We start from the raw sequence: 27417 nt of genomic DNA on the forward strand, positions 1-27417 counted from the left end.
GTGTAAGAGACCAAAGTAGAAGGAAGAATCTCTGACTGTTTTGAGAATCCCCCGTGGCCCCGGGTGGATTACCTAAACAAGTTGCATGACGCAGAACCAGCCAATCAGAATTGAGATGTTTCTACACACAATGGCGCCACCGTTGATTTCGCCTTTCTACTTGGACTCAACATGGGGACCTCGACAGTATGACACTCAGCTGATCCTTTTTAATATGTCACATCTCACTTGACCACAGTGAGATCACAGTGGTGAGACTATTGTCAAACAGTGCGTTTTTCGGAAGCTGAGTCATCACTAGGCATAGGAGATTCCGTTCTTCGGAATGCCTGGTTCACCCCTCATGAGGCCGCAACCGCTCCAAATGCAGCTAGGTGGCAGGGATTAGTATCAAATTGAATATGACGACTATCTAGACATGTACCTAGACAAACATACTAAATTTGTATACTTAATATTCCTATAACACTTGTAAATGCCAAGTATCAATGTAGAAAGGACATGTGGCTGGATCTGCTGACAAAGTGGCTGGTGCCCAAGACGGTTGCTCAATGAACTCTTAAGGCCGTGAATAGACCTCGACTCTTGAATTTAACCTCTTTTCTCCCGATGCTGGCGATCGAATTGCAGATCACCTGTGCCCCTGTCTAAACCATGGAAGCTTCACCCCTGACCCAGCAGAGTCGACCTGAGTCCTTCAAGCCTAAGATTGTGCAGCTCTATGAGAACCTCTTCAAAGTAAGAACAACTGAACATGCATTGAGTTGCAACACTAACACAGTCCTGCGCATTAGAATGCAGAGGATTTGGACCCCTCTGAGGGTTTCTGGAGGGAATTCTTCTTGCTCCCTCCGGACCGGAATCAACTGCATGCCATTCTAGACCATTTGAGTCCAGATGACATATTAAGCTTACAGGCAAGCTGCACCCCGTCACATAGGAATATATATGGCTAACACAATGATTAGACCCAGACTCAGCTGTTATTTACTCGTGCTATCCGCGAGGCAGCCGCAGGGGTCGCTCCGGCGGATTCTTATGCATTGGATGTGAGTGCCCATGATGAATTGTTAGAAGTCGCCCCCTAACTTAATTATCTAGACCTTGACAATTTTCTTGACCAGCATCCTGAGCAAGAAGTACACAAACCCCAGCTCAGATGTCATCACTGTTCTTGCAGGACTCCACGAAGTGGACCATGTCATCTCCCACTTTGTGGCCGTCTTAGATGGGATTATCCGCAATGGCAGCAGGTGTGAGTTCCTCTATCCGATCCAATTGCAATACATATAGCTAAGTCTTTGTTAGTCGATGTGCGACTCAAAGCTATCAGGACGGCCGTTGCAATGACCAGCGGGGCCTACAAAACCAGCCTGGTATCCTATCTCACGCACAGAGATCTTTTCCCATCGCTTATGAAGGTATATCGTCTCTCAATCGTTACTTTTATAATGCACGAACTAACTGCAACCAGTATGTTTCCGAATCTGATACCTCAATGCAAGTCTTCGACCCATTTCTGCTTTTGGGATTATTGGCAAACTACAACAAATTCGAGTTTCAAAATCCCTACCAGCTCCGGCTTGACGACTTTGTCAACGAGTCAAGCATTCAAAAGATTGCCAAGGGCGTTGGTCTTGCCTGTGGCGGCCTGCGCAACGGCTACATTGCCGTACAGGATGACATCCCAGAGGGTTGGAACTTGACCAATACATTGATCTTCTTTGGATTGCGAGCCTTCGCACCCGGTGCTAGAGAAAAGGCTAACCCACCTACCGCGGAAGAAGCGAAAGCAATTTTCGCAGAACTGTAAGTTTTCTACCCTAATATCAATTAATTGAGACTAACAGGATACCAGTCCTGCCCAAGAAGCCGCAATTCTCATGGCAACATACGACTTCACAAACGCCAACAAGCTATTCGGCTATCATCTCGTTCATTCGAAATCCGAGAATAATGAGGAAGAATCTCCATTCTCCAGCTTCCTCTCATTGACCTCATATCTTTTACAACATGCATACCGATCCCCACGGGTTGGACACTACGCTGAGCTTACCCTGTTCACTCTCCGCATATTAGTCGAGGACCCAATCATCTGCAAACACATCTGCAATGAAGACGGCAAGCGGAAAGTCCGCATCTGCAGACAGAAGCAGCCCTACCTCCCTGTAGTCAGCGGAGACAGAGTCCTAGCAACGATCATATTCGACATCATGATCGATACAATCACCCACAACCTCCGCCGACGTCTAGACGTCAATCTCTACAGGTAAAAGCCCACACACTCCCATATACATACGTAAAACAAATGCTAAAAAAACCCAGCCACACAATCGCAATAACCCTCCGCCTCCTAACCTACCTATCCAAAAACAAAATCAGACTAACATACCACTGGTCCGAGCTCTGGCGCACCCTGCTCTCCCTAATGCGCTTCCTCACAACCTACGCGGCAGACCTAACAGTTAACCCAAAGATCCAAACCCTAACATCCTCCCTCACTGACCTAATCGCCTTCTGCGTCTCAGGCGGTGACACCTTCCTCCCAGACCCATCCTCCTACGACGACCTCTTCTACAAACTCGTCGAAACAGGCCCTATCATCTCCAAGTTCCGTGCTGCGTATGCCCTCACAGGTACAGGTAGTACATCCAAGGCAGCTGAGCCTGGTGTGGAGCAGCACGTTGCTGCAATTGATACACTCCAATCCGTCTCTACGCATTTCTACACACTGCTTTTCTATTCCGATGGTGATAATGCAAATGCTGCGGCGGCGGCGGCGGCGGCGGCAGCTGCTGCAGCAAGCCCGAAACCAGATGAACCGGCCTCTGTGCCTTTACCTTCTATCCGCAAGAAGAATCTCAGTCCGCGTGAGGTCCACCGCATTATAAAGCAGGGCTATGATACGTTGAGTATTCAGCCGCCGGAGGGACTGAGTACTTGGGCTAAATGGCGTGAGGCGGAGTGGAAGAGTGAGCTTAAGCGTGCGGCGAGGTGTGCTGTTGATGATGCTAGGCAGCTTGTTGCTTAGTTGATTGTGGGATTTGATCTCTTCTTTTAGTTGTGTGGGATTGAAGGCTCGGTTCGATGGGATCTACATGTATGTCTGGATCCGAGATCGTTGAGGGGAAGGGTCTTGAGAGATTTCGGCCTGTGGTGGTTGTGGTTTCATTGCGTTTTCTATTGAGATATCCAGCTGAGAATACATACATCTCCTTCTTGATGTTGGTTACTTTTTTCATGGCATGTAGATACATTGTACGTTTGCTTAAGTCTCTTCTTTGCATGGTTGATTGCTATTTTCGCTCCGTGGCCCTTAGAGCATATAGCACCCTCTGAGATACAGAAGTGACGATTTTCTCACCATACGATTGCCGAAGAAAAAGATTCAAATCTCGACGCTCTCTAAAGCAAAAGTAAAAACAAACTCGGATGCTGGACATTACTCAATTCAAATCCAAACTGATATCAATTACTGGGAAGGCCACTCTTCCATCATGAAACAAGAACGTAAAAACCATGATGTACTCAGTGAGTATTCTCCGCCGTCAAGTACTGCGTGGTGAAGTACTTCTCCGAATGCTTGCTCAACCACATAGAAAGCTTAGAAATCTCCTCACGCAGACGGTTAGTCGCCTGCATATCCATGTTTGTCTGAGCAATAAGCTCGGGCATGGTGCCTACAATCCCAAGAAAAAGACGCCGATATTAGCAAATGTCCGTCCCAAAGAGCAACAAATCCCTCAAAACTAAGCGGGAAATAAACGAAAGACAAGGCAGAACTTACTGAAAAGACGGATCAAGTGCTCGGCCCCATAGACATCAATAGGCCCCTTGTTAGCCAACTCCCCGGTCGCAGCCTCGAACTTCTTCCGCAGACCACGGTACTGCGCGCGCTCATGACGGTACAGAAGGATCTTGTCCAGGCACTTGTCGAAATACTCCTGAAGCCCGGCAACCACTTCCTCCAGCACGTCCTGGTCAGCGGCCGAGCTGGTTCGCTTCGGCTGCTCTTCCTCGTACCAATCCTGCAGGATCTGGCGCACGGGATTGCGCGCTGGCAAGGAGACCACACATTGGTTCTTGGTTACCTGTTCCCAGTCGTCGACTAGCAGGGACTTTAGGTTGTCAGGCATCACGATGCGGACTGAAGGGCGCATGTTGAAGCTTTCTTCCTGTGTGGATATTAGTATTAAACTATTTCAATAGATATATTGTTGAATTAGTCAATTGGGGTGGATTTTGCTTACCTTTTCGATGTCATTGTCCCGGGCTCGCTTTGTGCCACGGCCCGGCACGGAGTTGCCGCGTTCTTCGCTGTCGCGCACAGAGCTACGGTCGGAAGTGGCGCGCTTCTTTGCGGACGCCTTGGTGGTTTTCTGGCGGATTGATGCTTCGGCTTCGCGGCGCAGGTTGTTGGCCAGCTCGCGGTTGTCTTCTGTGTGCTTCCGGAGACGGTCTTCTAGGACCCAGTCATCCCATCTTAGCGAAGGTCAGTATGATAAACCATCAACTGAGATTGCCATGCAGATAGAAATGTCTCCAGGAGTATGGTACACGTGAATGGAGATTGGAGGGGCTGTCCAAGAGGTGGAGGGGTTATAGATCGAGGTCAAGTTCTCCAGGCCATCCCGCATAGGACGACAGGCTCAACAGTCACGGGCATTCACGAGCATTAAATAGACTAGGGTACACTGAGACAGTCAAACTTACGTGTTTTTCCAGCCCTTGTAGTGGACTTGATACTCAAACGGACTTTTCTTGTCGTTGGCGTCTTTGTGGCGAACATCCAGGATCTTGGCATCGTAGAGGATTTCATGATGGAAACAGAGGACCTTCTCGTCCTTGCTGTACATAGAAGGTGCCATTTTGGCGGAATGAAGTAGAAAGAAGACGGATGGGCGGATTTGACGTGCAGGCGATGTATTCAGAGCCCTGGCTGGGATTGAATGTGCACGGAATAGAACTTCCCACCTTCTCGCTGGCGGGAAAAGACGTGAAGTGATGACTCACGGGCTACTATGGCCACAATATTCAAGCACTATGCTTTTTTTGATCTTTAGAGAGAAAGTAAACGTTGCGTTGCGTCTTCAAAGAAGAGAACAGGCACGACGACAATTGCAGAACAAGATGTCGGGTTTGATGAAAATTGAGCCAAGATGTAGTGCAGAGTTTAGGTCAGAGTAGAGACCAGCTCAAAATTAGAAGAAACGATTAAGTGGAAGATAGCGAAGGAAATGAGGTTGACGATGTCGAGAGGAGTGGATAGAAAAGAAGAGGAAACACGCGACCCCTTGAGGAAAAAGGCGGGAACACTCAACCGTCAACGCGTATCAATCTCGACTTCCTACTGTGGCTTGCATTCACGATAACTTCATTGTTCGATCTATATGATTGAGGCTCTGTTGATCGTATTATCCATTTCAGCCACGTGAATTCCTATTCAAGTCAAACGTTGGTTCGCGCCTATTCGGACACTTCAACAATACCACTCTAAACAAGAGCAGATAAACATCCACCATTCATCATGGCACCGACAGAGGAGTCCATCCTAAGCAACTTCCTGCTCTCGCCAGCCTCGCTGCCGACGGTGATGTCGCTACAGAAGTTCACAGAACTCTTCCCAAAGCGCCTGCGGAACCATCCGCACATCAGGACATTGTACCGGGAGCTACAGCAAGTCCGCGAACAGGACATGGACAGAGTCAATGAAAATATCGACAATGAGATCAAGCAAGGCGACAAGCAGAGAGCAGAGTTGCTCAAAGCCGCTCTTGCCACTGGAGTCGAGGCCTCGAATAGCGATGAGCAGCGCGAGGTCGACATGGATCTCCATCTGTTTGGTCAGGCACAGACTGCCGCGCCGGAAGATTATCATTCGGTGGCTAGTTTACTAGCTGCAATGGAGACTGCCAGTACCAACATTGAGCATGAGATTTCTGCCATTGACCAGGAGGCCGCGGGTATCTTGGCTCAGCTTAAAACCACTGTTGGGGATATGAGCGATCTCCGCTATGGCAAATTGCAGGGTCCGGCTGGGACTGCTGATGATATAGCCAATGAAGCCATCAAGGGTTTGCAGAATCTAGAGGATGCTTGCTATAAGAGTAGCATGTCTTGATCCATCACGGCTATCAGTCTACATCAAGTGTTGAGTAATACCCCTGGAAAGAACAAACAGGTATGTGGTTTTGTCTGGCAATTGAAGGACATCGACTGATCTATATACAGCTTCTACCTACTTAAGCATCCGAGCTATGTGCGCTTCGATTTCAAGCCCTGTCACAAACGCTGCCACTCGTCAATTCCAGCCATTGTCTGGTTCTACCAATGTCCTATGTGTCAAGCTGACTTTGCTATTTGTTACCCGAGTCAACAAATAGACGCGTCTCTGTCTATGCTGATTGAGATGGGTCTTCCAGAACATGATGCGTCGCTCCAATGAGTGCGAGTCGAACTCCGGGTATACTTCGACACTTCTACTCCAAGCTCCTGTCAGTAAGACTTAGGTTGTCCCAAACGTGCAAACGTGTTGGCTCCAATTCAACCTGATCGCCTCGCCATGTATCGACCCGGACTGCTTGACCTGTCACCCATTCGCTTAATGACCACGGAGAAAAACGGAGAACAAAAAGGGTAAAATTCAGTGAATGTTTAAGTATATCAATGTACATATTCCATATCAATTCAATTTTCCAAACACAAAACAAGGTAAAATAGTGCAGATTAGCCCATTTACTAGAGTTGCATTGATACTCCGATAAGCAGTGGAGACCGAAACGCGACCCGACGCGCCTCACCACTTAAACTACTACACAACTACACGACTACACACCCCAACACACTAACACACCAATCCGACCCAATATGCCTTCAATAAAACTACATCCCTCCTCAGCTTCATCAACAACTAAAGCGACAAACCCCCAGACCCCCGCAAACCCCCTCCCACCCCTCCTCCAAACCCCAACAGGCCTAGCCATCCTCGAACTCCAAGGCACAATCAACGTCCCCTCCTCAAACGAAGAAGAAAATGAGATGATCGACAGCCCTGGTTCCAATCCCAACATAGACCCAGCCTCCGTCTTCGAAACCCCAATTGGAAAACTCATGTTCCCGGACTACTCGGTGCACAACCCGGATGACACGAAATGGATGAAGCGCGCATACCTCTATGTCGGCCGGTACCAGCGTATGACTGGTGAAGTTAAGAAACTGCCGAGGCCGGTTGCTGTGTTGCAGAGGCACCAAGGGGAGGGTGACGGGGAGGAATTGGAGGTTGTTGAGATTGTGCGGTATAAGATTTTCTTTAAGAGTCGGCCGGAGCCTGTTAATAATGTCTGAGGGGGTTGAGAGGGGTGTTTCTTATTGAATTGGAATCATATCGTCAATGGGGTATACAATGGGCCACAGGGAGGGATCTGGGGATGTTCTCTATGCTTGTGTTGAAGCAAGAGAGCCCGGGCTGGTACTTTACCTCGACCCTGGATTGAAGAGTTCGAGCAGGGCCATGACGCCCTTTCCTCTCCCACGAGGATCGAGCTTTCACAGCATTGAACCCCCGCTTGGATAAAGGAAAGACCAATCTATGGCGGGGCGCGCCAGAGTTCGAACAAGGTTAAGGGACCCGTCTTTCCACCCACATGGATGACTGGATGACTTCAACATTGCCTCACACAATCAGATAGGCAACGCACTCTATCCAGATCTACAGGCAAGCAATGTGACACGTTTGGCACGGATCAAGGATGTCGCCAATCTATATTCTTCCTTTTAAGGTTTCCCTCTGAGACAGCCGTGCATATCGCGCATAAATACCTGACCGCAATTCCACACCCGTTGAATTCGAACTGGTTGGACGACACCCTCGACAACAACCACAACAATGACAATTCCCCAAAACGAAGATATCATCCCTTCAAAACTGGGCCCGGAATACATCGGCTTCGACCATATCCACTGGTATGTCGGGAATCCCAAACAAGCAGCCTCATACTGGATCACGCGCATGGGTTTTCGCGCTATAGCGTATCGAGGCCCGGAGAACTGATCTTCCTATATGGTCAGTTATATCGTGTCCAACGGGGCTGCCAGGTTCGTTCTTACGGGGCCAATATGTGGCCCGCCGCGGGATGTGGAAGATAATGTACTGCACTGCGCTTCGGATGATGAACGTATGACGTTGGCTGAGATTCATGAGCATCTGTCCACGCATGGCGATGGGGTTAAGGATGTTGCGTTTCGGATTGCCGGTGATATTGATGCTGTTTGGAGGCGGGCTGTTAGGAATGGTGCGCGTGCTATTGCCGAGCCGCGTCTTGTTGCTGTTGATGGGCATGGGTCGATTGTTTCTGCGACTGTTGGGGCGTACGGGGATACTGTGCACTCACTTGTTAATCGCGAAGGGTATTCTGTAGATGCGCCGTTTTTGGCGGGGTATCGAGTTATCTCTGAGGAAGACCCCATTACGCGGCTTTTGCCTGTCATTGACTTTCTTGAGGTTGATCATTGTGTTGGCAATCAGCCTTGGGGAGGGGTGGACCATGTTGTTCGATAGTGAGCGATGCGTGATTGGCTTCTTATGGAAATCGAACTGACTGTGATGAGGTGTAGTTACGAAGAGTGTCTCGACTTTCATCGCTATTGGACAGTCGACGACAATGATATGTGCAGCGAGTACTCGGCGATGCGGTCAATTGTGGTGGCTTCACCAAATGAAACGATCAAAATGCCAATGAACGAGCCAGCAACAGGCAAGAAAAAGTCGCAGATTGAAGAGTATGTATCCACTCATCCCTATACCAGGCGATGTTGGCTGACCCTTCTAGATTCGTCGATTACTACCACGGATCCGGAGTCCAGCACATCGCCTTTCGCACAAACGACATCGTCACAGCCGTAACTAAACTCAATGCCCGGGGTGTACAATTCCTCTCTGTGCCAGCTGCATACTATGCAGATCTACGAAAGCGTCTCTCACAAGTCTCCTGGACGCTCGATGCGGATGTAGAGGTGCTGGAGCGGCTGAATATCCTAGTTGATTTCGACGAGCGTGGGTATTTGCTTCAGATCTTCACCAAGCATGTTGGAGATCGACCGACGGTGTTTACAGAGGTTATTGCGGAATTCGTTTGATGGGTTCGGGGCTGGGAATTTCAAGAGCTTATTCGAGGCGTTTGAGAGGGAGCAGGCGTTGCGGGGGAATTTGTGATTTGTTTGCATTTATCAAGGCGCAGACTGGTTTATGGAAAATTCCCTTCCCTATATTGAATCAAAAAGTCGAACTGAACATATGCCCCCTGGATGTGTAGATATCCGAACCAATTCCGCCCGCGGCTCTAACCTCATCACCGTGCGGAATTGGGCGCTCTACAACATAATCATTCCGCTCTATCTCCGAACATTACAATACATAGATACAACTCAATCGAGACAGACATGCTCACAAATCATCGCAATTGATAGAATGATCAGTAATCAAAAGACCAAAGCCCCATTCTACACACCCAACCAATGCGAAGCCCATATCCGAGCCGACGGAATAGAAACATGCCTTCCATCTCCACGTAATTCCACCCCGCCCCAGACTGACATACTTAAAGCCTGCCATCCCCATGTCCCGCCTCCCTACCCGAATACTCCGTACCCTCCGAACTATCCATACGTCAACAATGGCCCCCATCGAGCGAATCACCCTCTTCAAGATCCCCAACGAGGCAGACCGGGACCGCGTCTTGGAGCAGTACAAGGTTCTCGTGAAGACTGCTACCAAGGTATGTACATATATCACTCAACTGGAATACCTCCTCGTGATACCGATGTCTCTACATTATCACAACTGTAGAGACGGGTTCATCCGAAACCAGCCGAACGGTTATTAACGGATATTTCCTTTCTCGTAGGACGGCAAGCCTTACATCGTCGCTGCTGCTGCGGGTGCTTCATTCCCCGATCCTAGGAATAAGGGCTTCAATTTGTCGGTCAAGACTACTTTTGCTTCTATGGAGGATATGAAGTACTATGATAGTGAGTGTGAGGCTCATAAGGCGCTTAAGGCTGTTGCTGCTCCTGTTAAGGAGGATGTTTTGACGAGTTTTTATGAGAGTGTTTTGTAATTGGATTTGAATTGTTATATTTTTTTTATTTTTTCTGCTTTTTCTTTGGTTTGAGGGGATTGTACATGTGTGTCTAGTAAGTAGCAATACAGAAATATCTCCATCGACAAGACAAAAAGACAGACGAAAGGAAGAACCATCAATTGATGTACACTGCATGCGTCAAGTATGCCCTACCCTGCCCTGCCCTGCTCTAACTCATTAGACATACAAGACACATACTAAAGCAGACATGATTGCACGACACAGAAACACCGATGCCTGCCAAAAATGGCATGCCGGGGCCAGAGAACATGGAACAAGGAAGAGGGTCATAAGAACAGGGGGGTTGTACGCAAAACATAGCATTGGCTCAAAACAAGAAGCAAAGTACAGAATGGGTAACCGGCAAACAGCAAAACGATCCGGCCCATAAGACGAGGTCAAATGTCGATGAGACGGGATCGCAGATCTTCCGTCTCGTCGCATTTGCAAATATACAGATCCGGTTCTTATCCGGAGAGGGAAGGGGAGTGAGAGATGAAGTGATTAGTCGAGAGCACGGCGTAGGTCACTCCATTTTTGGCGCAGGGTCTCGTGGTTCTCGGAGATCTGTGTTGGGATTGATTAGTCGCTGTCTCACGCAGTGAAAAGGTAAACGAAAGGGACGTTTCTCTTACCTCTGCCCACTTCATCTTCGTCGCAACTAATTCCTTCTCCATCTCGGACATTGATTCCTCCATGGCCCGGTTCTCGTTTTGCACTTCGATGTTGCGCTTCATGATCCGCTCCATTTCCATTCGGAGTTTCTCCTCGACTTCGGCCGGCTGTTTGTCGACCACGTTCTTGAGTTCGCTGACTTGTAGCTTCAAGGCATCGGTGAGGTCGCGCAGCTCCTCGTTTTCTACCTTGACGTGCACCAGCTCCGAGGCTAACTGCACATGCTCCTTATCAGATGCTTCGGCGCGTTCCTCGAGGAGTCGGACACGTGCGCCTTGTGTGCTAACTGTATGTCGTAGATGTTCAAGCTCGGCTTCACGTTCCTTCTCGGTGCGTGTCTTCTCTTCCCATTCGATGGTGTACGTGGCAAGCATCTCGGGAGTGAGAGGAATTGCACAAGCATCTTGCACCAAGATGTCAGACCGATAAACTTCCTTGTCAGCAGCACCGGAGCTGCCGAAGAAGCCTGATTCCAGGATCGACGAAGTGGATGGCTGTTTGTCAATGTATGCGTCGAAGAGACGTTCCTTCAAGAAAGTTGTGAGCACACTCATATCCTTCATCTCGAGAAGAGCCTCGGCATTGCGTTTCATGATTGCAATACCAAATTTAAGGATTGTGCTCTCCAACCCTTCTTCAAAGATTAAATCATAAATGCGAAGAACCAGCTGCAACGGGAATCGGTACGCGAACAGTGTCAAGAACCACTGCGTGGCATATAGCTGGGGAGGCACTCCGCGGCGCCGAAGGTGGCAGTACAGAGCAGGCTCCAGGTCTTCCAGGAGTCGCTCGAATTGATACAGGCTACGGTGAAGCCCGGGCATATCCTGAATGAACATATCTCGCAGAGAATATTTGTTCATCAGCTTCACGAGCATCGCAAAGGCATCAACCTCGTCCATCTGCATATCACGTTAGTTGACAATCTCAAACGACACCCAGACCAGGGGATACTCACATTAAACAGCAAGGGCATAGCAATAAAGTTCATGCCTTGCGCATATCCAACACCTTCATCATACAAAGCGTACGCCTTGCACAGCCCAAAGAGACCCTCCTGACTACCCTGCGAGACGAAATATTTCGCATAGCTTGTACGAGCACCCAGATCCCGTCGAATAGTCTTCTCCAGCTTCTGCAAGGCAACAACGTCGCTCTTGGCCTTCTTCGCTCGCTCGGCCTCGCTGGAAGCCTGCTCCTTGGCCAGTTTATCGGGGTCCGCCTCGTGGGATGGACTAGGAGCAGCGCTGCTCGACCGTGAACCAGATTCAGAGCGAACTGATGAGCGCGAGGATGTGGTTTCGGCGCCTGTTAATGTTCGTCCATCCTTATCGTGTGTCGTTCCCCGTGCCACAAGCTCTCGGTATACGTCCTCCAACTCGGCTGTCTGGCAATCGGCCAGGATCTGCCAGATCACTCCTCGGATCGTTTGTGGAATACCTCGTTTGATGGCCGCGTTTAGTTCCTCGGAGCTGGCAAGTGCCTGCGGTCCATTGTTCACGAGCTGCTGCCACATCTCCCAATCGACCGGCGTGGAGGCATCAGACACAGACCCCGTTCTTGGGTGCAGTGTTGTCGCCGAGTGAGGCTCTGCTGGGGCGGCTAGGATGCCGTCCTCTCCTTCCTCACGAATGATAGGAGGACTAGCTCCAGCATGGCTGATGCTAGCCTGGCCCGACCGCAGGCTCGCCTCGTCGACCTCTGGTACATGGTTCTCCTCGCGCAAGCGCAGCATCTTGAATTGATCCTTCAAGCTGTTCCGTCTCGGCTTCTTAGAGCCGATGCTCGACACATCGTCACCATCGCGAACTTCTAGGTTGCTGGCGAGGGTCGACACAGAGGTCCCAGTGTTGCGCCGACTGGCGGCCGATTGGGGCGATTTGACGTCCTTTGGCCCGGATGAGCTTCGAGAAAACCATGCGAATGGACCGCTAGGCTTGCGGGTAGGGGGTGGTGGCGGTGCGGGGGGAGGGTTCTTGTTCACTGGAGGTGCTCCCCATGGCAGCGAGGGAAGAGCTCCTGAGAGTCCCATCAAGCCGGAGCTCTGCGTGGCTGTGTCGTCCTTGGAAGGTACCGGGGGTGAGTTCGTCTTGTCTCTTGGGCTTGGCCCCTTTTCTGTCAGTTCGTCGTCCTTGCTGTTCATTAGGTTCACTTCGTCCAGTGACGATGCGGTTGAGAGACGGTGGGATGTGAGTAGAGGTGACTTGTGAGGAGCCATCTGATCGTGTTCCTCCTTGTCAACCTCTCCTACCTCCTCGGTCTGAGTAACCTCGGATCCTTGCTCCGGCATGTCCGCATCGTTGGTCTCATCTGTCACGGTGTTTGCGTCGTCGTTGGTTTCATTCCCATCAATTCTTTCGTCCTTCTTCTTCCCCTTTTTTTTGTTCTTCTTGTTCTTCTTGTTGTTCTGTTCCCCCTGCTCCTCGCCACTCTGGTCGACAACCTCGTCCTTCTTCTCGTCCTGCGATTCAGAAGGAAGCGGAGGTTTCTCCGTCGTTTCCGGCGATGTGATTGTGCCGATTGGCGGACTGTCGGTTAGAGATCGAGTGGAGGTGGACCTAGGGATTTCGACATTGAGGTTCTCCTGGATCTGGGCAGTTTCGAGGGCGTTGGCGAACGACTCCTATATAGACGGAAGATAAGCTCATGCAAAGGTACATTGTGAGGATTCTTATCGTTCACTCACCCCTTCGTATTCAGTTGGACTGTGGCGGTTGGAAGACATCTCGGATATAGCTCTCTCTCGAGATGGTGACCTCATAATCAGAAGATGTAACCCATAAGACTGAAACTGAGGCCCGACGAGCTGGTACGGAGATCAGAGGTGTGTAGGAGAAGGAATGAGGTGAAGTGGACGGAATTTGGGGTTGTCAGTTTCAAGTGATCAATTCGAGGCCAAGTACACAAATGCTGATTGGCGCCCGAGAAATGCGGAGCTGTCGATCGGACGTTGGAATGCGCCTGCATGTACAAACAGACAAATATACAGATAACTTATAATGAACTACACTATGTTATGTCTTATCTTGTTATGCCGGGTTTTGAATTCCTTCTATACAGGTGGCAAAATATAATAAAAGGAGTCAAGGGGGTTTGTAAACAGATCGCCAAGACGCATCTATAGCTCCTTCATAGGCCCTTTTCAAAATCAAGCCATCGTTGTCGTCGCAATGGATCTAGCTTCTTCACTTCTGAGAGCCAGCTCAGAATCTGATCCCGGTCTTCTTGCGATAAGTTGCCTTCCACCTTGGACGCAAGAAGTGTGCAGTCGATCAAGGCCTGGTAGATGTATTTGCAGTCTTCAGCCCCATCCAACATCTCTTGAAGTTCTTCAATCTCATTTCTGAGATACTCCAACCGGTCGGAGGCACTCAGATTGGGCGCCATGGTGCGTTCGGCCATCGACGGGTCAAACACACTCATGAGATTTTGATGATAAAACCAAAGCGACTGGTCATAAGGGTCGATAAAAGCCTGGTGGATAAGTGATAGCTCTATATATTCATTAGCATCCCATCCTGCATCCTGGTAATCGATCGACCAACCATCATCTAGCATCTTTCTCCGATCGTCATCGTTGGCACCTTGCTCATCCAAAAGCCCCTGAATAAGCTTGGTTCGGTAGTGCCACGCGGAAAAGTTGGAAAGATTCGCGCCGATCATCTTCTTCGCATACTCGAATTCCTTCTGGGTCATGTTCTTCGCTTCTTCTGCCGTGCCAAGCTCCTTCAAGGTCTCAACCACGAAGCGTCTGTACCCCCACCCATGGAAGTTCCGACTGTCGAGGGTCAACATCTTGCCCACAAGGGCGAGCTCTTCCTGCCAGATTTGCCGGGCTTCGGGGAGAGACAGTAAGCGGCGTGCCTCATCTAGCAGCCATAGACGGTAGTTCCAGATCCAGTAGCATTTGGGAAAGCTACGCAGGAGGGGCAGCAGGAACTGTAGATCATTCTTGATCAACTGTGTGATCGAATTAGTAGCCTCATTTGATTCTCCTGCTTGGGCAAATTGGTGCTGCAGGACCTTCCGGCGATAGTTCCAGGCTGTATAATATTCTGGATTGCTGGACAGTAGCTCAGAGATCTTCTGCAATGTGTCGATTGTGTATTCTTGCTCGGCCACCTAATCTTGTCAGCCTCTGATTGCCTCTCAGCATTCAGATAAATGGGCACCTTTTTAGAGACTAAGCGCTCAAGGTCTTGGTATTTTGCTATCTTCTCCTGCTCTTGCTGGCGTGCTTCAGGTGACTTCTCAACGGGTTTGTACCGCGGGACACCATGCTAGGATCATTAGCCCAGTGCCATGGACATGGATGTGGAGAGTTGAGCGCACACTAGGCATTTTCAATACTTTGCAAGTTTGATTTCAAGAAATGAACAAAGGTATGGAGTTGTGAGGTTTGTCCCATCTATGCCGCAGAGGGAATCTTGTGCTGCCTCAGGCGGAACTCGTCACTGGTTATGTAATATCAATGTTTATTCACGTGACCGAATGCTCTCTTTCTACTTTTGTACTTCGACTGCTTCATTGCCGATTCTCTTTTTAACGTGCTGCCTTAGAAGAGGCCTTCTCATACACTCATTTCCTAGCTTAAGGTCGTTATTCACCCCAGATTATCCACCTTCATCCAAACTATGGTGGATTTGCCTTGTCAATCCTTCCGGGAAGCTTCTCCAATAGGCACTCACACTAATCTGTTGACTTCACGTTCTCGATCTGAGTCCCCCAGGGACAGCGGGCCGATCAGGCTAACCGAATTTGCCACCTTAAATCTGCCATTCTTTGAAACACCTACTTCTCCATTGTTGTCCGGCAAAGCAAAGCCCCCAGCCATTGCCATACCTGCTCCTCGTTTCAAGGAAAATCGATTATCGTCTCCTGAGAGAGGACGCAGCAGAGTTAGATGTGCTTCAAGTACACCAGCAGTACGAAGTCCCTTCGGGAGCTCAATATCGCCAGATAGATTCATCCCAAAACGAGATTTTGCGGAGTCTAGCTCAGCAGCATTTCGCGTGGCCAAACACCCGCTTCGTCTTTCATCTCGGGAGAAGCTTTTACGAAGATGTCCACCTGGCGATGATCCGTTTCTGCCATCAAGTCCACATAGACTTCCAACCATTCCTAGACCGCAGCAACCAACTCGATTGCAGCAAGCCCCACGTCAACGGCCCCATCTAGTCAACGACCTTACATTTTCAGGACGAAATATCCCAGATGAAACATTGAGGCAAGTCAGCGCTGGGGCAGTTTGGAACGTGGGTGGAGCATCTGCAGTTCTCGGAGGCCCCCTTTCTACTGCTGCTAGCGACACATCAATCGTCACAGGCAGTGGACCAACTGCGCCAAACTATGTGGCCCGATTTTTACCCAAAAAGCCGGAGTTTGATGAAGAGGAAAAACATGAGTCGAGGCTTGCGCTTGCGTTGGATATAGACCCGACCACCAGACTCCTCGGTACTTTCCTACCGTGTTTCGAGGCTCCGCTCAGTCCAGCATCTCCACATTACGAACGACTCTCTCCATTCGTTTGGAAGGACAATGCATGGAAGAAAGTGGAAAGGGAGCATTGTAAGCAAATGCACCTGCAATTGTCATCCCCCACCCCTACTTCACTTCGAGATATACTACCATTTAACAGGAACATATTTAACATATAAGCCCGTACTTGGGAACCGAATGAGCAAAATTCACCGACATCCTTATAGCAGATACTGACCACTGACAAAACTAACATTGCAACTGATCACAGGGCCTACAGTCCGCGACAAGAAGGAGGTTGTTCCACCAAAGCCCTTTCGCATACTGGATGCTCCCTTTCTTCGAGATGACTTCTATTGCAGTACACTGGCATACTCATTTACTTCTGGGATTCTGGCAGTAGGCCTTGGCCATAAAGTTTTTCTTTGGTCAGAAGGCCAAGGGGTGGATTATCCGCCCTTCCGAGACTTGCACCACTCAAATTATGTGACTTCTTTGTCATTTTCGTCCGATATTGGTGGGAGAAGCATTCTTGCGGTAGCTCGTCGGTCTGGTCAGCTCTCTTTATGGAGTACCTTTGAAGCGGATGTTCGGTTCGAGATCAGTCATCCCAACAGCATTGCATGCGTGGCATTCAAGCAGAAAACATCTCGGAGACCTTCTGAACGATTCATCCATAAGGAAGTTGAGACGGAGGAGTTAGCCGCTGGTGATGATTTTGGCAATGTTTGGTACTACTCAGTGGAGTGGCCTGACGCCGAGGACCGAGCCGAGTGGAAATGGAATGGATCCATGACTCTACTTGCCAAGATTTGTGCTCATACCCAGCAGATCTGTGGGCTGGCCTGGTCACCCGATGACAGATACCTGGCCACGGGCGGTAATGACAATACCTGTCTCTTGTTTGAAATGGGCGAGATTGTCCCAATACAGCCATTGGACCGCGCAGGCTCACCCGTGACGCCGCCTGATTCTCCAGGTCAGTTCAGCCTCGGCGCCTTTCCGTACCTCGCCTTGGGTACAGCTACAAGACGACTCTTCCGTAGACAGACTGCTATGAATTACTTTCTCCCATCATGGGTCAATCCTGCTCCTATGAAACCCCAAGTCACAACTCCGCTCTTAAGCAACGCGGGAACACTGATTTCTGGAAGTGGACGCACAATTCTGGTCCCTTTCAATCGTCAAAAGCATCGCCTCCTGCATTCAGCGGCTGTCAAGGCAATTGCTTTCGCGCCATGGCAGTCATCTCTTCTCGCAACCGGAGGAGGCACGAATGACCGCGCCATCCACTTCTATCACACCCGGAGCGGAGCCTGTTTAGCAACAATCAACGTATTTGCCCAGGTTACCAGTCTGATCTGGAGTCAAACTCGACGCGAGATCGCTGCTACTTTCGGTTACACGCAGCCCGACCACCCGTTCCGAATCGCCGTCTTCGCCTGGCCCAGTTGCGCACAGGTAGCTGTCATTCCATGGGGCCCCTATGGAGCCAGCTGGGATGGACCTGGACCACCTGCCAACATCGATTGCGGACGAGCTCTGTGGGCAGTTCGATACCCAGGAAGACTCCACCACCCACCGGGTGCTTTGTCGGACAGACCAAATACTTCGTCTTATTCACGGTCGCCTTCATTGCGTCGCTCACGATCTCCGGCTCGAGAATTTCGGGCTCGCGGGCGCAGGACGGAGTCACGGATGGTGAGTCCAAAGGAGAAAGAGGGTGGAATGTGGTGTACGCGAACTATGGAAGAGGGATGTATCATTGTGGCGTCTAGTGATCAGACTGTCAAGTTCCATGAGGTTTGGACTGGAAGGCGGACAAGTATTGGCTCTGCTTGTGGGCTTTTGGGAGGCAGCGATATCCTTGAGGGCATGGAGGGCATTGAGAAGTCTGGTGGGGAAGTCATTCGCTAGTACTTCTTTTTCTTCTTTGGTTGGGGTACAGCACTATCATTAGCAGCCTATATTATTACTAGTTTTGCTGCAGAGACTCAGCGTTACCAGCTTTATCTTTCTATGTTCTGGTGAAATGGATTTTTGCGTTCTTTCACTAGCTACCGTTTGTTTTTGAATTCTCTATAGCCTGTAGGACGTAATTCTAGTTCACTCGATTTCGCGGAGTATATAATTGTTGTATGATATATTTGTTTATCTCACATAGAAAGAAACAATCTATGTTGTTTGTGGCGAAATATAAGTATAAGAGGGGCTGGATGGAGCTCGTGGTGCATATATTTTAGGCTGAATGATCGAAATACAAATGTCTCGATCATTATACGGCACAAAAAAGCATCGAGGCAACCATACGAAGCTAGGCTACATATATATTCATGACTTTATAGTGCACCTAAAACATATAAACATAGAACCCCAAGAAGTAAACAACACATCAACCCAAGCTCAGACATCTCTCAACCACCCCAGAGTAACCAAATCAACAATTCCACATTCCAACCCAATTCTGCAGAAAACCAATATCTCAGCTACATACATTAGCGTGCTCGGCAGCACCAGCCAAAGATACCATAACCGCAGATCCCACTCCACCCATCGACAAGCTCTCCAACAATTGAACCCAGCTATTCCCACTCTCCCAATTCCAGTTCACCCTCTAGTCGCACCTCCAATCCCTCAATCCCAACCACAAACCCCGAAAATGCGCCTTTCAACCCTCCTCACCCAAGTCCCCCTAGCATGCGCCAGCCAACTCGATCCAACCCTCGGCTCCACCCTCAACGTAACCGTCCTCGGCGCGCGCCACAACCGCTCCACGCTAGAATGCTGGGCTCTGCAACCTGGGTTTGAGACTTCTACACAGCCGGGGACGTCGGGCTCGTCCGTTCTTGATTTGGGCGCTGTGCAGGGAAATGCTTCGTTTACGGCTATACCGGCGGAGTTTGATGGCGGGAGACATAATGCGCCTGCTTTGCAGTGAGTTTTACTTTTTCTTTATATTTAGATTGGCATTGACGGGGGTGGGAGTTGTATATGGGTGATGCTTGTATTAGGTGGATATTTTGTTTGGGCTATAGCTTGCTGATCACTGCTTTATAGATGGGTGGTTTTCCTTTCTGGCTTGGCGCATATCACTCTACCCAACTCGACTGCCGAGGCTTGGATTGAGGGTGGGAAGAATGGTGCCATTCTAGCGCTTGATACTGCTGATGTCAGTGCGTTGGGCCATTATACTGTCTACCCCTCTAAGGAGAGGACTGTTGCGTTGGAGGTTCCGCTTGGGAAGGACGGAGTACCTGGCCATCGGGTGCTGCATGGAGGAGCGTGTCAGGGAGATGAGTTGTTGGACTAAGCGATAAAGATACCTGGATACCTGGATACCTAGCTAGATCGAAGATATCGGAGACGGAGAGAGAGATTGAATAAACATTGTTGTTAGAGACGCAGAGGCGCTCAGTAAACGCATAAGATATCGAAAGCAGTAGATAAAACAAGAAAAGGAAATGCAGACCACATTGGTCAGATGCATCGAAAAAATGAATATGTTCTTTTGAAGACCGTTACCCCTTCCATCTCTAAATTCGTACAGTTGACAAAGACACGCTTATTTCTTGCCACCCTTGCTCTTCTTGCCGGATGTCTTGCTCTTCTTTGGTGGCGGGGCCGCCTGTGCAGCGCCGTCGTCGGACTCGTCTTCTTCCGTATCGGCGATGAAGTCAACCATTGAACCATCGCTGTCGACATCGTCATCGTCATCATCCTCGTTCTCTTCGAGCGATTCCTCGGCATCAGATGAGCCGACGGACTCTGCGGCCTCGATATCCAGAATGGGCTCTTCGTCGTCGTCCTCGTCGTCACTGCCATCCTCCTCGTCTTCGGAGTCGTCAATGCCATTCATCATGGACTCGTCCTCATCGTATACCTGGTCGCGTATTGACTTTGTGCGGGGGGTCTTGGCTTCGGTCTCGCTGTCCTCGAGGTCGTCCTGACCCTCGACGTAGATGACATTGTCCTCGTCCTCGCTGTCCATACCCTCGTCTCCCCCGCGGATCGATTGACGCAGGCCCAATTGAGCATCGAGCATGTCCAGCTTACCCTTGAGGAGGAGCAGGGATGGCAGGCTAGAAGAGCGCTGGTCCATAACTTTATAAAGAGTGGCCATGCGCTTCAGTAGATCGGGATGACCGGCCAAAGCACCGCCATGAGCGACGCAGGTCCACTGCACCCACACGAGAAGGTGGCCGTAGCGACCGGGCCGAGAGGCGAGGCGCTCAGCGAGCTTCTGGAGCAGATTGGCGGCGAGAGAGGAATCGAGGCGCTGGATGGTAGTGCGGATGATGGAGGTGTCGCTGGTGTGGAAGCAAGACTCGAGCATACCACTGTCGTTGGTCTTGAGGGACTGAGTGAGAACGGTCGCGAGCGAAACACCAGTGGGAATCTGTTGCACAGCAGCCTTGGGCTTGCCAGGAACCAATGCGCCCATCAGGACATCATCCTCAAGCTCAGCCTCAACGTCGACTTCCTGGCCTGAGTTTGCGCGCAGGAGCTCTCCAAACGATGGCTCGGCGCCTTCCTCCTCTTCCTCTTCCTCAGATTCGGATGCGTTCTGCATCTCAACATCCTCAGTTACCGCAACCTGCTTGGTGGGCTTTGTCTTTTTCTCGGAAGGAGCCTTAGACGTCTTGTTGTCCTCATCGTCAGAGTCCTCCTCGCTGCCAGACTCGGAATCGGCGTCTTGCCGGGAGTCCTCCATCTCTACATCGTTATCGACCAGGTTGCCTTGTTCCACGACCATACGGGTCTCATCAACGCGGCTCTCGCCAGAGTTCTTGGCACCATTTGTAGTGACCGAGGAAAGTGCTGAGCTGGACTTGGTCTTCGAAACAGTCTTGGTTCCGGTGAAGGCGAGCTCTTCAGTGTTCTCATCGAGGAACTTGACGCGCTCAAAAACGGGGACCACACCACCCTCTGCGTATGCAACAACAATGTTGGGACCCTGGAACGTGATAGAGACAACTGGTACACAGGCGCTTGAAGATGCGGTATGCGTGATCTTGAGAGCTGCGTTCGCCTTTTGAGTCATTTGCTTGCGGCTCGCCTTGGCGCTGGCGGCGGGCGCATTCTGCGGCTGGACGAAAGGCTTCGAGAAAAGTTCAATAGTACCATCCTCGGTGATGGCAGCAAGAATTTGTTTCTCCGGGGTGGCATTGCCATCGGTGTGCAGGGAAACAGATGAAACATCCTGCTCGGCAACAAGGTTCCGAACAAGCTTCTGAGTAGCGGCATCAAAGACATTGATGAAGCGGTCACCATCGGAGGCGAGGAAAAATCCCTCACCAGCAGACTCTGAAGAGGAGGAGACGACGGTGTGGATAGGGTTGCGCATGGCAGGGAACTGGACCGGGGACTCGTCGGCGTTTTCGGCATCTATTAAGTACGGGGCCTGGGATGCGCAGATAAGAGGGAGGTTCGAGGGAACAGGGCGGGAGAGAGCAGAGAAGACGGAGGATGCGGGGAGGTGAATCGTCCTAACATATTATTAGTTCAAGAGTGCCAATATTCCACGGAAGATATAATCGTACTTGATGCTTTGTCCGGTGCGCAGGTCCCACTGGACGAGCTTGTTGTCGCCGCCGATACTCCATGCTTCTTGACCGGGGCGGTCAGCTGTGAACTTGAAATCCTTGATTCCCTTCTCGTGCGCGCCGGTCAGAGTTCCGACAACCTTGTCCTCGGATGGCGAGTACATGCGGATGTCCGATGTGCTTGTGCCAAATGCGACCACGATATCACCCTGGTCCAGACCATCGATAGCTCCGTTGACGTCGGAGCCACGCTTCCGCTTCTTCTTGGACTGGTCACGGCCCTTGCCTGAGCCACCGTAGTATCCCCAATCCAGAGAAGTCACCGTTTCCTTCGGCCCCAAAGCATGCTCACACTGGAGACGTCCTGTGTTTGTGTCGTGAATTCGGATATGCTGCGCATCGAGGCCTTGAATGACGGACGCAAACAGGGCCAATTGGTACTCCGACGGAGAGAAAGCAGCTCGCAAGATAGACGACTTGCTTCCAGCTTGCATCAGACCTGATGCCGGCGATGCGGCGGCCGAGGCGACCTTGCTCGACGGGCGAGACGACTTCTTTCCCATTTTGGCGATAGTCTTTTTACCTCAGGGTTGAGGCTTGGTAGGATAGATTCAATGAACCCGGTCAGGATAGAGACAGTAAATACCCAATATGACCGTCTTTTTCTCCCCTAAAGAAAACAGTTGGGGTTGAGGATTGGTTGCGCAGTTGATGCCGACAAGGAAAAAAAAATGTTCGGGTGGAGACTGGAGACGCTAGTCCCAAGATGGCCTAGGCTGGCATCGAGGTATACCTTAGTCAGAACTCGAGGCTCAAATCTGAATTCTGCCTAATTATGCAGTATAGTTGTTAGTATAATAGCAATAGAGATAATTTGTTTGAGACAAAAAAGAGCTGTTGTGACAAAGAGTGGGTCTGTTCACAAACCCCATGAGGATATGGGTGGGATGTGTAGCCATGTGTGAACAAGAAAGCAAACGACCGTGGGGTTAGCTACTCAGGACAACTTTAGCGTTTGATGCGCCTTGACAGTTGTCACTCAGGAGGCCATGTCCTACACCTGCCAAATCTATTTTGGTTGGAATATATTTCATCCCTGTGCATGAAATGCATTTGACATTATAGCCGACACGAGACCCTTGCATAGGAGGGAGTAACCTTGAGATAGTGTTCCACTCTGGAGTATAATATGATATGCCTGTGTGCAGTGTGGCTTATCCCTCTATGAGTACTGTAGGGCAATATCAGTGATCTCCGATATGTCTGTGGATCGACTAGTATATCTCCACCAAGCCGGAGTGATCCTTCCTGTCCCACAACACCTTGAAGCTTTCCACGATGAAGCTCTTTACATTCTATACTGCTTGCCTTTAAATATCTTGGTGCCTTTAGTGGACCTTCTTGGTTTGGAGGTTACTTGATCTCGAACCGCTGTTGCTCTTAGGTTACACGACAGAAATTCGTACACCCAACATACGGGTCTAGAGTGTGTAAGGAAGAGGTAAAAAAAGATTCACGAAAACAATGAGACTTCATCTACGAAGCCAGACATATACTGGAACTACCTACGCACACTTCCAAACAAGCCGGAGCTATTTAAAAGTGATCAGGCACTAATAAACCATACTTGTAGTAAGATGAAACATCATTGGGCGAACATTTGACGCCAAATGTATCAGGGTCGAACGCGCGAATCATGTGATAGACGTTCCTCTGCCTAATCTGTAAGGGTCTAGGTGCAGCATACGCAATTGGCAGTCCAAAGGTAAAGAGCCGATTGGTATTCCCCATATACCCCCTGAAGTATAGAACTACTCTTACTCTGTACATGGCCAGCTGAATATATGTGTACACATCATGTCACGTGCAGTGATGACGTCGAACTCGATCGATCACCCGGAATGGGCCAGAACCCTAGGGTTATGAGTCATCCGCGACCCGTGGACTTGGGACATCAAAACCCTGAAATGATAAAAGGAAAAAAAAACGAGGAGGAAAGTAAAACTTCAATGACACATTGATATATTTAAAAAAAAATAGAATTAAGAATATTCAGGGCATAGTAAGGGAAAGAAAAGAAAAGAAGAAAATCCAGTCCAATCAGGGGTGGGAACAGAACCAATCAACAAGGGGGAAAGGTAGGAGAATCCGGACTAGTGTGGCTGGTGGAACTGGCAGGACGAGAGCAAGGCGGCCGTTTGTACTTAAGGATTCTTCCCCCGAGCATTTTTCTGCTTCCTGGTTCTCCTATTTTTATTCCTCTGACCGCCCCCCCTTCCTCAAACATAACAAACGCGTCTTCGCGTCACCCCCCCTTTTTTTTTAAACCTCTTTTTTTATTATTTATTACCCCATAATTATTTTCACTTGGCCTCAGGCACTCTTCCTTTCTCGACTCACGTGATTCTTCCCATACCGCCTTCTTGGCAGTATAAATTCCTCTCCGATCGCATTCTCCACTCTTCCTATCTCCCGTCTCTTAGCTCCATACCCGATCACCGCGATTTCAGTTTGTCACGTTTGATCATATTATCAAGTCGTGACGCGCTCGAGGTTAACGTGTGAGAGCGCATTCGGTTGATCACTCGTTTTCCAAATAACGCGACTCTCGCCTCTTCAACCTCCTACCATCTCACTTGCCGCCCCGTATCCTTCATCCCACGCCACCTCAATGGCGACTCCGCCTCCCGAGGCCCCTCCTGTTCCAAAGGAGGACAAGCCACAGCTCCCTCCGTCGCCCACTGGCCCTTCTGCGCCTGATGTCGCACCTACCAGGTAAGCTCTTCAGTTTCAGTATTGGCTTTGTTACCTTGACCTGACGTGCGCGCAGTGTGCAAGATGCAGTAGCCCTCAAAATCGATAGCCCCGCCGACCCTGAGGCCAAATCCCCTGCGCTGAATGGCCACGGCCCCGCGCCATCGATTACCAACGGCACAGGCACCGCTGCATCCCCTCCTAAATCCCCCGCCCCTGCGTCTGCCGACCAGACCCCGCCTGTGACCCAAGACAAGACACCTGCTGCCGAGTCTGCCACTCCCGCGGAAACCCAGCAGACCGATTCTAAGGACTCAGTGCAGCCTCAGGAATCAGCTCCTGCAGCTCCTCCTGCCGCAGCTGTCTCAGGTACTGAGAAGCCCGCTTCCCCCACCCCACAGGATCCAGTTGCTGCGCCAACCACTATTGCAGCGGCTGATGGCGCGAGTGACAAAATGGCCGTTGATACCCCACAGAGCCTCTCAACTGCCGTGAAGACCGAACTTCCTCACCATCCTACCCCGGACCTCGCCCATCCATCTCTCCCAGCTCCGCCTGCCGCTGACCAGGAGATGAGGGATGCGCCGGAAGCTCCGATGTCTCCTTCCAAAATCTCCAGACAACGTGAGGCGGACCTCAGCGAGGAGCCAGCTGCCAAGCGCACCAAGGTTGATGGCGAGGAATCTGGACCGGTGGAATCCAAGGCCCCCGACTTCCACGCTCCAGCCACTGAAACCCAAGCCCCTACCGAACACCAAGCTCGTACTTACACCGGCCAAGATGGACTCACCAAGATGCAACACAGATTCATCTCAAAGACTCTCACCAACCTTAAGCGTCTGCACGACTCGCGCTTCTACCGGGAGCCTGTGGATCCTATCAAATTGAACATTCCGCAGTATCACACCATTATCACTCAACCCATGGACCTGCAAACTATGGACAGGAAATTGAAGACCAACCAATATTCGTCCCCACAGGCTGTCCTAGACGACTTTGCTCTCATGGTCCAAAACACGACCATCTTCAACGGCCCTGAGCACCTGGTCACTCAAGAGGGTATCAAGCTAAAGGCGACTTTTGAGAAGATCATGACCAATTGCCCCAAGCCCGAAGATGTGGAAGAAAAGAAGCCGAAGAAGCCCACTGAGAAGACCTCGGCCGCCCGCCGGGAGCCCCGGACATCGCTGGGAAGCTCGACCAAGGCTGCTTCTCCCCAGGCTCAGACCTTTGCGCTGGGACCGGAGGGACTGCCTGTCATTCGTCGTGATTCTTCAAACCCTGATGGCCGCCCAAAGCGTTCGATCCATCCCCCGAAGCGCGATCTGCCATACTCAACCAAGCCCAAGAAGAAGAAGTTCCAGTGGGAGCTACGTTTCTGCCAGGAAGTTGTGGATGAGCTGTACAAGCAAAAGCACTACAACTGGATCATGCCGTTCTACTATCCCGTCGACCCAGTTGCTTTGAACATCCCTACCTACCACAGCGTGATCAAAAAGCCAATGGATCTGTCTACCGTCCAGTCCAAGCTGAAGACTGGTCAATACGAGAATGCCAAGGAGTTTGAAACGGATGTTCGCCTCATCTTTAAGAATTGCTTCCGGTTCAACATTCCAGGTGATCCCACTTATGTGTGTGGCCAGAGAGCCGAAGAGATCTTCAACCAGAAGTGGGCTCAGAAGTCCGACTACCTCGATGCGCATGAACCACACCCCGAGCAGAACAGCGACTACTCTGATGAGGACAGTGACGAAGATGCGGAGGAGAGCGAGGAAGACGATGAGAAACTCACTTTGCTCCAGAAGCAGATTGCTGAGATGTCCCGCCAGGTTGAGGCTATTACCAATAAGAAGAAGAAGACCCCTCCGTCGTCCAAGAAGGCTGGCAAGTCGAAGTCATCTAAGAAGGATTCTCGGAAGAGCACTTCCGGGAAGAGGGACAAGAAGAGCAAGACCTCTAAGCCCGAACGGACCCGCCCTGTTACCTACGCCGAAAAGCAGCTCATCTCCCAGGGTATTAGTAGCCTTCCGGACAAGAAGATGCAGGATGCCTTGCAGCTCATCCAGAACAATGTCCCTCAACTCAAGGTAAGTTTTATATATGAACTTTACAATCACGGCATGTTTTAACCATCTATTTTCCAGGGTACCAATGAAGCCGAGATTGAGCTAGACATTGATGAGCTCCCTAACAACGTCCTGTTCCTGCTGCTTGCCTTTGTCAAGAAGAACGTGCCTGGTCTCGGGGATGACCTCGAAGAGGAGTACACTCCTGTCAGCAGCACCGTTGCGCAGCCCAAGCCCAAGAAGAACAAGCCAATGAGCAAGTTTGAGCAGGAGGCTCAGATCAACATGCTCCAGAACAACCTTTCCCGCTTCCAGGGTGGCGGCGGCCACTCCCCGGAGCCAATGCCTTCGGTTGAACACAATGAAAGCAGCGACGATGACTCGGACTCCTCCGAGGAAGAGAGCGAGGAGGAGTAGATACTCCGTCGGACCTTGCCATTCTTTCCCATCAAAGGTGGCCCTTTTCGTTGATTTGCGTTCTAAGCGTCGATTTCCCCTGTGCTTTTCTGATATTTCCCCCATTCTTTCTCAATCACACCGAGTTTGGTGAGTTGCCATGCAACCCACCGACAACGTCTGTACATACTTTGAGACCCTGGACTCAGCAAGGTTTTGTTACCTGTGAACCTATTGCTCAAGATTGGCCCAACATGTTTCCATTTACTGGATCGATTGAACTTTTTCCCTATGCCCAAGTGCACAATTTTCTTCCCAAATGGTCTTTCCACTTACGTGGATCAGGCCGCCTTTTTTTCTTTTCTC

General features: G+C 50.3%; 12 protein-coding genes across 12 annotated transcripts; 8 read left to right on the top strand and 4 right to left on the bottom strand.

Annotated features, from left to right (window-relative positions):
- Positions 1–654: 654 nt before the first annotated feature.
- Positions 655–3031, top strand: PENARI_c011G05965 (ARMH3 family protein; the record flags this gene model as incomplete). Its single annotated transcript, XM_022632615.1, has 7 exons — positions 655–738; positions 969–1049; positions 1102–1255; positions 1309–1421; positions 1475–1809; positions 1859–2269; positions 2326–3031. 7 exons carry the CDS (start codon positions 655–657, stop codon positions 3029–3031), a joined length of 1884 nt encoding a protein of 627 aa, XP_022487442.1.
- Positions 3032–3528: 497 nt separating this feature from the next.
- Positions 3529–4868, bottom strand: PENARI_c011G08761 (uncharacterized protein; the record flags this gene model as incomplete). The annotated part of the gene is made up of 4 exons (XM_022632690.1): positions 3529–3680; positions 3788–4175; positions 4251–4482; positions 4714–4868. 4 exons carry the CDS (start codon positions 4866–4868, stop codon positions 3529–3531), a joined length of 927 nt encoding a protein of 308 aa, XP_022487456.1.
- A 659-nt stretch (positions 4869–5527) lies between these two features.
- PENARI_c011G11585 (Cnl2/NKP2 family protein) lies at positions 5528–6121 on the top strand (the record flags this gene model as incomplete). The annotated part of the gene is made up of 1 exon (XM_022632753.1): positions 5528–6121. One exon carries the CDS (start codon positions 5528–5530, stop codon positions 6119–6121), a length of 594 nt encoding a protein of 197 aa, XP_022487632.1.
- A 746-nt stretch (positions 6122–6867) lies between these two features.
- Positions 6868–7344, top strand: PENARI_c011G05012 (Ctf8 family protein; the record flags this gene model as incomplete). The annotated part of the gene is made up of 1 exon (XM_022632587.1): positions 6868–7344. The coding sequence occupies one exon, from the start codon at positions 6868–6870 to the stop codon at positions 7342–7344; it is 477 nt and encodes a 158-aa protein (XP_022487671.1).
- Positions 7345–7885: 541 nt separating this feature from the next.
- On the top strand, positions 7886–9135 carry PENARI_c011G07158 (uncharacterized protein; the record flags this gene model as incomplete). Its single annotated transcript, XM_022632647.1, has 4 exons — positions 7886–7962; positions 8068–8556; positions 8614–8778; positions 8829–9135. The coding sequence occupies 4 exons, from the start codon at positions 7886–7888 to the stop codon at positions 9133–9135; spliced, it is 1038 nt and encodes a 345-aa protein (XP_022487645.1).
- A 536-nt stretch (positions 9136–9671) lies between these two features.
- Positions 9672–10115, top strand: PENARI_c011G00191 (Dabb family protein; the record flags this gene model as incomplete). Its single annotated transcript, XM_022632471.1, has 2 exons — positions 9672–9773; positions 9903–10115. 2 exons carry the CDS (start codon positions 9672–9674, stop codon positions 10113–10115), a joined length of 315 nt encoding a protein of 104 aa, XP_022487443.1.
- Positions 10116–10643: 528 nt separating this feature from the next.
- On the bottom strand, positions 10644–13539 carry PENARI_c011G02045 (putative GTPase activating protein (Gyp5); the record flags this gene model as incomplete). The annotated part of the gene is made up of 4 exons (XM_022632518.1): positions 10644–10706; positions 10775–11716; positions 11773–13437; positions 13501–13539. 4 exons carry the CDS (start codon positions 13537–13539, stop codon positions 10644–10646), a joined length of 2709 nt encoding a protein of 902 aa, XP_022487399.1.
- Positions 13540–13943: 404 nt separating this feature from the next.
- Positions 13944–15155, bottom strand: PENARI_c011G07999 (Rab geranylgeranyltransferase BET4; the record flags this gene model as incomplete). The annotated part of the gene is made up of 4 exons (XM_022632667.1): positions 13944–14308; positions 14360–14936; positions 14987–15094; positions 15147–15155. The coding sequence occupies 4 exons, from the start codon at positions 15153–15155 to the stop codon at positions 13944–13946; spliced, it is 1059 nt and encodes a 352-aa protein (XP_022487449.1).
- A 735-nt stretch (positions 15156–15890) lies between these two features.
- PENARI_c011G04715 (WD40 repeat domain-containing protein) lies at positions 15891–18209 on the top strand (the record flags this gene model as incomplete). Its single annotated transcript, XM_022632581.1, has 3 exons — positions 15891–15897; positions 15993–16382; positions 16564–18209. The coding sequence occupies 3 exons, from the start codon at positions 15891–15893 to the stop codon at positions 18207–18209; spliced, it is 2043 nt and encodes a 680-aa protein (XP_022487536.1).
- A 742-nt stretch (positions 18210–18951) lies between these two features.
- On the top strand, positions 18952–19602 carry PENARI_c011G10543 (uncharacterized protein; the record flags this gene model as incomplete). Its single annotated transcript, XM_022632726.1, has 2 exons — positions 18952–19226; positions 19350–19602. 2 exons carry the CDS (start codon positions 18952–18954, stop codon positions 19600–19602), a joined length of 528 nt encoding a protein of 175 aa, XP_022487450.1.
- A 252-nt stretch (positions 19603–19854) lies between these two features.
- Positions 19855–22398, bottom strand: PENARI_c011G02604 (WD40 repeat domain-containing protein; the record flags this gene model as incomplete). The annotated part of the gene is made up of 2 exons (XM_022632529.1): positions 19855–21778; positions 21833–22398. The coding sequence occupies 2 exons, from the start codon at positions 22396–22398 to the stop codon at positions 19855–19857; spliced, it is 2490 nt and encodes an 829-aa protein (XP_022487633.1).
- Positions 22399–24506: 2108 nt separating this feature from the next.
- PENARI_c011G06126 (putative transcription regulator BDF1) lies at positions 24507–27072 on the top strand (the record flags this gene model as incomplete). Its single annotated transcript, XM_022632618.1, has 3 exons — positions 24507–24610; positions 24666–26676; positions 26734–27072. 3 exons carry the CDS (start codon positions 24507–24509, stop codon positions 27070–27072), a joined length of 2454 nt encoding a protein of 817 aa, XP_022487445.1.
- Positions 27073–27417: the final 345 nt, after the last annotated feature.

The sequence above is a fragment of the Penicillium arizonense genome, assembly GCF_001773325.1.
Source record: "Penicillium arizonense strain CBS 141311 chromosome Unknown PENARI_contig011, whole genome shotgun sequence".
Taxonomy (NCBI): domain Eukaryota; kingdom Fungi; phylum Ascomycota; class Eurotiomycetes; order Eurotiales; family Aspergillaceae; genus Penicillium; species Penicillium arizonense.